The sequence below is a fragment of the Oncorhynchus kisutch genome, linkage group LG11 (assembly GCF_002021735.2).
Source record: "Oncorhynchus kisutch isolate 150728-3 linkage group LG11, Okis_V2, whole genome shotgun sequence".
Taxonomy (NCBI): Eukaryota; Metazoa; Chordata; class Actinopteri; order Salmoniformes; family Salmonidae; genus Oncorhynchus; species Oncorhynchus kisutch.
The window spans coordinates 61452-70000 of record NC_034184.2 but is presented as its reverse complement, the minus strand read 5'-3'; the positions used below and the strand labels follow the sequence as shown (position 1 = coordinate 70000).

General features: G+C 41.7%; 1 protein-coding gene across 1 annotated transcript in view; it reads left to right on the top strand.

Moving 5' to 3' along the window:
* Window positions 1-7331, top strand: part of LOC109882114 (potassium channel subfamily K member 1-like) — a 13197-nt gene extending 5866 nt beyond the window's left edge. Inside the window, exons 2-3 of the mRNA XM_020474205.2 lie at window positions 1-170; window positions 2927-7331. The exon at window positions 1-170 is cut by the window's left edge and continues 226 nt beyond it. Of these exons, the coding sequence (XP_020329794.2) occupies window positions 1-170; window positions 2927-3198 (442 nt within the window). The 3' untranslated portion in view covers window positions 3199-7331. The remainder of the gene's footprint in view (window positions 171-2926) is intronic.
* The last annotated feature ends 1218 nt before the right edge of the window (window positions 7332-8549 follow it).

The following is an 8549-nucleotide window of genomic DNA, read 5'->3' as shown; positions in this document are numbered from 1 at the left end:
TTTCTTCCTCATCCCGGCGGCCATCTTCTCCTCCCTAGAGGAGAACTGGAACTTCCTGGAGAGTTTCTACTTCTGTTTTATATCTCTCAGTACCATCGGACTGGGAGATTACGTACCAGGAGAGTCCTTCAACCAGAGGTTCAGACAGATCTATAAAGTGGGCATCACTGGTAAGTGTTCACATTTGTTTGCTTGAATTTCTTTTAGCCCACAATAGGTGCTGGTCTTCCAAGAGTCCATGAGAGATTGATAAATGATCCAGAACTGGGGTGATGAATGATCCAGAACTGGGGAGATGAATGATCTAGAACTGGGGTGATGAATGATCTAGAACAGGGGTGATGAATGATCTAGAACAGGGGTGATGAATGATCTAGAACAGGGGTGATGAATGATCTAGAACAGGGGTGATGAATGATCTAGAACAGGGGTGATGAATGATCTAGAACTGGGGTGATGAATGATCTAGAACTGGGGTGATGAATGATCTAGAACTGGGGTGATGAATGATCTAGAACTGGGGTGATGAATGATCCAGAACTGGGGTGATGAATGATCTAGAACTGGGGTGATGAATGATCTAGAACTGGGGTGATGAATGATCCAGAACTGGGGTGATGAATGATCTAGAACTGGGGTGATGAATGATCTAGAACTGGGGTGATGAATGATCTAGAACTGGGGTGATGAATGACCCAGAACTGGGGTGATGAATGACCCAGAACTGGGGTGATGAATGATCTAGAACTGGGGTGATGAATGATCTAGAACTGGGGTGATGAATGACCCAGAACTGGGGTGATGAATGACCCAGAACTGGGGTGAGGAATGATCCAGAACTGGGGTGATGATTGACCCAGAACTGGGGTGATGAATGACCCAGAACTGGGGTGATGAATGATCCAGAACTGGGGTGATGAATGACCCAGAACTGGGGTGATGAATGATCCAGAACTGGGGTGATGAATGACCCCAGAACTGGGGTGATGAATGATCCAGAACTGGGGTGATGAATGATCCAGAACTGGGGTGATGAATGATCCAGAACTGGGGTGATGAATGATCCAGAACTGGGGTGATGAATGACCCAGAACTGGGGTGATGAATGACCCAGAACTGGGGTGATGAATGACCCAGAACTGGGGTGATGAATGACCCAGAACTGGGGTGATGAATGACCCAGAACTGGGGTGATGAATGACCCAGAACTGGGGTGATGAATGACCCAGAACTGGGTTGTCCAAATTAAAGTGAACTTAAAAACTCCCTAGAAACCTAGGAAGAAAAACTCCCTAGAAAAACTCCCTAGAAACCTAGGAAGAAACGTAGAGAGGAACCAGTCTATGAGGGGTGGCCAGTCCTCTTCTGGCTGTGCCGGGTGGAGATTATAACAGAACATGGCCAAGATGTTCAAATGTTCATAAATGACCAGCATGGTCAAATAATAATAATCAAAGTGGTTGTACAGGTTGCAACAGGTCAGCACATCAGGAGTAAATGTCAGTTGGCTTTTCATAGCCGATCATTGAGAGTATATCTACCGCTCCTGCTGTCTCTAGAGAGTTGAAAACAGCTGGTCTGGGACAGGTAGCACGTCTGGTGAACAGGTCAGGGTTCCATAGCCGCAGGCAGAACAGTTGAACCTGGAGCAGCCGCATGGCCAGGTGGACTGGAGACAGCAAGGAGTCATCATGCCAGGTGGTCCTGAGGCATGGTCCTAGGGCTCACGTCCTCAGAGAAAGAGAGAATTAGAGAGAGCATACTTAAATTCACACAGGACACCGGATAAGACAAATACTCCAGATATAACAGACTGATAATAGCCCCCCGACACATAAACTACTGCAGCATAAATACTGGAGGCTGAGACACTGTGGCCCCATCCGATGATACCCCCGGACAGGGCGAAACAGGCAGGATATAACCCCACCCACTTTGCCAAAGCACAGCTCCCACACCACTAGAGGGATATCTTCAACCACCAATTTACCATCCTTAGACAAGGCCGAGTATAGCCCACAAAGATCTCCGCCACGGCACAACCCAAGGGGGGGCGCCAACCCAGACAGGACGACCACGTCAGTGACTCAACCCACTCAAGTGACGCACCCCTGCTAGGGACGGCATGGAAGCGCACCAGTAAGCCAGTGATTAGGCCCCTGTAATAGGGTAAGAGACAGAGAATCCCAATGGAGAGGTTTGTCTTGAGGCTCTAGATGCTATTGGACAAGTTTGTCTTGAGGCTCTAGATGCTATTGGACAGACTCATCTTGCTCTTTAGAAGCCAAAAACCAGAAGCCTTTTGCTGTGAAAGAGAAGACAGCTACTGGCTAAGAAGAGAGAAAAAGGCTGATTTTGAACTTAGTAGGGGGTCCTGTATATTTAATTTGGATTGCCCTCAGCACTTCTGGCATGTTTGTGAAGTTTGGCTGACTCTGAGACAGGAGAATCTTCCCATATCTTTCCTGAACATTCCCTCTTCCTTCATCAATACACAGAAAGGCTTGGCATCATTGTAGACTAAATTAATGTAGACTGCTACTGCTATTCAGAGACTTTAGTTGATCTAAATTCTAGTTTAAAAATGATTGTGACCATAGTAATGATCATGATAATAATGAGGTCATCTATTATTGGGAAAACCAACACCAAAACCTTTTACTGATTACACACTGCTTGCTGGGCTCATCAGTGCCCTTTCCCTCCCCCTAGTGGTTAGATAGAAAAACAAACAATGTTGTGATTGCCATGCTATGAACTGAGTCAGCTGAGGGTTTCAATGAGCCAGTGATGAGTTGGAGAAGAGGAGCGCTGCAGATAGCCTATTCACTATTTATATCACACTATGCATGTGAGGATATGAACCATGGAGGGAGAGTGATCAAATGACAATATTAATGGATTCTCTCTCTCTCTCTCTCTCCAGTCTACCTCCTCCTGGGCTTGGTCGTGATGCTGGTGGTTCTGGAGACGTTCTGTGAGCTGCAGCAGCTGAAGACCCTGAGGAAGATGTTCTATCTGAAGAAGGAGAAACCACAGGACCGCCTGGCTATACTGGAGCACGACCATCTGGCCTTCACCGCCGTGTCCCACCGGAACAACTCCACCTCGCTCAGGGAGGACAACACCAAGAACCTGCCCTTCGTTAGTGTCCCCGAGCTGGCCTCGCCCGGTGGGGACGACCCCATGATCGGCTAGAAAGGGGGTGGGGATAGTTAAAATGTTGGGGTGAAACTAGGGAAGGCCAAGGAGAGTAGAAGTGTAGTGAGGGGGGAGGGATGGTGAAACTAAGGTTGCAATCCAATTCTCTATCCTTCTTCTGAAGTGTGCACTTGATCACTGCATTTGTCACTATACCCTGATGAAGACAGCTTGTCTGTCGAAACGTTGGTTATTAGGATATTAAATTATTGCATCTGAGCCCCTGGGTGTGCAGCTTTCCTTTTCTTCTTCAAGTGTTCTACTCCGCTAGCCAGCACCTCGCCTAAACAAATGTTCTACTCCGCTAGCCAGCACCTCGCCTAAACTCGTGTTCTACTCCGCTAGCCAGCACCTCGCCTAAACTCGTGTTCTACTCCGCTAGCCAGCACCTCGCCTAAACAGGTGTTCTACTCCGCTAGCCAGCACCTCGCCTAAACTCGTGTTCTACTCCGCTAGCCAGCACCTCGCCTAAACTCGTGTTCTACTCCGCTAGCCAGCACCTCGCCTAAACAGGTGTTCTACTCCGCTAGCCAGCACCTCGCCTAAACACGTGTTCTACTCCGCTAGCCAGCACCTCGCCTAAACTCGTGTTCTACTCCGCTAGCCAGCACCTCGCCTAAACAGGTGTTCTACTCCGCTAGCCAGCACCTCGCCTAAACATGTGTTCTACTCCGCTAGCCAGCACCTCGCCTAAACAGGTGTTCTACTCCGCTAGCCAGCACCTCGCCTAAACACGTGTTCTACTCCGCTAGCCAGCACCTCGTCTAAACACGTGTGTCAACTCCACTAGCCAGCACCTCGTCTAAACACGTGTTCTACTCCGCTAGCCAGCACCTCGTCTAAACACGTGTTCTACTCCGCTAGCCAGCATCTCGTCTAAACACGTGTTCTACTCCGCTAGCCAGCACCTCGCCTAAACACGTGTGCGTTTCTTTCTCCTCTTGATCAATGCCTACCATCAATTCTCTCCAGGTGAATCTCTCTGTAACATTAGCTGAAAATCTCTCGGCCAAACTCTCCCCAATCGATGCTTACACCAATTCAATGCTTTTCAATAAGAAGGGTAGAGAATCGGGATGCAGTCTATGAAGGAAGGGAACGGTGATACCGGGGTCTCATAGGAGAGTAGAAGGGTATTTCAGAGAATTTCACAACTTAAGCTTCAGCAAAAGGATACATTTTAAAAACAAAAGCTTGACTTCAAACCACTGTTAGTAATATTGAATACGATAGTATTGTATCCCTTTATCGTCCACGGGAACTTAACTATCCCTCTTAATGACACACAACATGTAGCCTTCATATGTCTAGTTGATGTGTACACTGGTTAACTTAACGATAAGGGAAATGTCTGCCTTACTATTGGAGCTCCGTTCATTGTCAGGATCCTTGTTCAGAACAGCCTTGCTATCTATCTACTGTTCTTATCTAGACTATATCCATATCTATCATGTTTTTATGAACACGCTTATAGTGAGTTATGATGCAGTCATAATGCGTTATGAGCACAGTTATAAACACATAGATATGGGCTTCGTAGAAAGTTGATAGAAAGTCCTACTAACTTGACAATAGCACAGTTGGGAACATTTAACAGGACATCCACCTGGGAAAATGGAAGCTAATATCACGTTATACTGTTAGTCTGTACACATAGTACTGCATGTAGTTCTAAGGTATATTTTACAGGAGTGAACTGAAACGCATGTATTCAGGTTAACTGGATCAGGTATACAACCGTAGCACATTTCATCATTGTGAAATGCCCTGAATATGAATTACAGTAAGATGTTTATTTGATGCTAGTTTAAAGTACCAGTTGTGATGTTATGTTGAGGTAGTTAAATGTTTCTTGACTAGTGCTGTACTGTCTGTACTTCTCACGTTATTTAGTCTGAAGGAAATGGACTTACTGTGTCTAATGTGTGGCTTATTGTATGTTAAAGGGACGGTTAAGAAGGGAACACGAACAAAGCAGGTCTGAATCATGGTTCACTGCCAGAAGAAATTATGCTGTATAGAACCATGAAAGGTTCAGTGACTCATCTCATAAAGCACCTTATTTTTAGCAGTGTATTATCATCAATCATATGACCACAGCAGGTTTCTGAACACCTTATGTGAACCACTCAGAAATAGGAAATGACCGGGTTGAACATTTTGGACCAAAAATGATTGGTTCTGGAAAGTACAAAAGTTATGTCCTGAACTTCAGATTTAAGTGAGAGGACAAAGAAGAACTGAATTTAGAAGAAGTGATGTTGTTGTTAGAAGACTTGCAGTGTGTTTACAGATATAGGATCTTAATTTGACCAGTATTGTCACAGCAAAATAATCCTGCAGGAACAGGATTTTAACATTTAGTCCATAATGTTGCTTGATTAGTGGTTAGGCTGGCCAAAAGTAGGCTACATGAAAAGTGCAATACTGTTAATATAACTGTGTTAGTGCGGGTTTTTAGTGAATGTATGTAAATCACAAAGCTCATCTGCAACAAAGAGTGATCAAATTAAGAGCCTACATCTGTAAAGCTTCAGGACTGCTCTGTGACAGACAAGAAAAGTCAGATTATTTGATACAGCAAATCACTATTTAAAAACATGATTATAAACTAGCTTTGAACTATTTTAGAAAGAGCTTAGTATTTCTGGGGGATGTTAAGAGGAGTGTTTACAAATGTGTGTTTGTAATTTATGCAGATGATGATTCTAATAAAGGTACTCCGTGAGAGACTCAGATTAACTTGACTATAGAAAACACTGATTGACAGCAGGCAGACAGGACTGCTTTACAGTACAATGCAGTAGAAACATTTCCCTGGACAACTCTTTAACTGATTTGTATTCATTATAATGAATTAACTGACATATATTGCCCAAATTAAGATCTACAAAAATCAACTAAATTAAGATTTAAGTTAAAATGTACAGAAGGGAATATTCATTTATTTGCTTGTACGTATTTGTCATGTCATCCTGTATTTGAAACGTGTTTGTTTGAAGCATACATGTGAGTACAAGCTGACTTGTGGACATCCTGGTATTATTATTGTGGACATCCTGGTATTATTATTGTGGACATCCTGGTATTATTATTGTGGACATCCTGGTATTATTATTGTGGACATTGTTACGGCTTTCTAGGTGTGGTGAAGGAGAGTCGGACCAAACTGCAGCGTGTAGATTGCGATCCATGTTTAATCAAACAAACGTAACACGAATAAACACAAAACACTACAAAACAATAAACGTAACGAAAACCGAAACAGCCTATACTTGTGTCAACTAACATAGCGACAGGAACAAAGACACTAAGGACAATCACCCACGACAAACTCAAAGAATATGGCTGCCTAAATATGGTTCCCAATCAGAGACAACGATAAACACCTGCCTCTGATTGAGAACCACTCCAGACAGCCATAGACTTTGCTAGATAACCCCACTAGCTACAATCCCAAATAGATACACACCAAAACCCCAAGACAAAACACACCACAATACAAAAACCCCATGCCACACCCTGGCCTGACCCAATACATGAAGAAAAACACAAAATACTAGACCAGGGTGTGACAGACATACTGGTATTATTATTATTGTGGACATACTGGTATTATTATTGTGGACATACTGGTATTATTATTGTGGACATACTGGTATTATTATTGTGGACATACTGGTATTATTATTGTGAGCATACTGGTATTATTATTGTGAGCATACTGGTATTATTATTGTGGACATACTGGTATTATTATTATTGTGGACATACTGGTATTATTATTATTGTGGACATACTGGTATTATTATTGTGGACATACTGGTATTATTATTGTGGACATACTGGTATTATTATTGTGAGCATACTGGTATTATTATTGTGGACATACTGGTATTATTATTATTGTGGACATACTGGTATAATTATAACTAACACAGACTATACATGTATCAACACAACTCAATCATACTATACATTTTTCATTTGGGACTGACTTCTTAGACCACAAGAACCCATCTAATTGTTTTGTACCAGACAGGAACTGCTGTTCGTTCTTGAGAATATAGACGTTTTATTTGAACATATGTTTGTATTATGTTGTACGGAATTATGTTTTATCAATCATATCAGAATGTTTCTGCCTTTTTTTTACCAAAGTATTTTACAATGATAGAATGAGTATCACACAATGATAGAATGAGTATCACACAATGATAGAATGAGTATCACACAATGATAGAATGAGTATCGCACAATGATAGAATGAGTATCACACAATGATAGAATGAGTATCGCACAATGATAGAATGAGTATCACACAATGATAGAATGAGTATCACACAATGATAGAATGAGTATCACACAATGATAGAATGAGTATCACACAATGATAGAATGAGTATCGCACAATGATAGAATGAGTATCACACAATGATAGAATGAGTATCGCACAATGATAGAATGAGTATCACACAATGATAGAATGAGTATCACACAATGATAGAATGAGTATCACACAATGATAGAATGAGTATCACACAATGATAGAATGAGTATCGCACAATGATAGAATGAGTATCACACAATGATAGAATGAGTATCGCACAATGATAGAATGAGTATCACACAATGATAGAATGAGTATCACACAATGATAGAATGAGTATCACACAATGATAGAATGAGTATCGCACAATGATAGAATGAGTATCACACATTGATAGAATGAGTATCACACAATGATAGAATGAGTATCGCACAATGATAGAATGAGTATCACACAATGATAGAATGAGTATCGCACAATGATAGAATGAGTATCACACAATGATAGAATGAGTATCACACAATGATAGAATGAGTATCACACAGTGATAGAATGAGTATCACACAATGATAGAATGAGTATCACACAATGATAGAATGAGTATCACACAATGATAGAATGAGTATCACACAATGATAGAATGAGTATCACACAATGATAGAATGAGTATCACACAATGATAGAATGAGTATCGCACAATGATAGAATGAGTATCACACAATGATAGAATGAGTATCACACAATGATAGAATGTGCGATACAATGATAGAATGAGTATCACACAATGATAGAATGAGTATCACACAATGATAGAATGAGTATCGCACAATGATAGAATGAGTATCACACAATGATAGAATGAGTATCGCACAATGATAGAATGAGTATCACACAATGATAGAATGAGTATCACACAATGATAGAATGAGTATCACACAATGATAGAATGAGTATCACACAATGATAGAATGAGTATCACACAATGATAGAATGAGTATCACACAATGATAGAATGAGT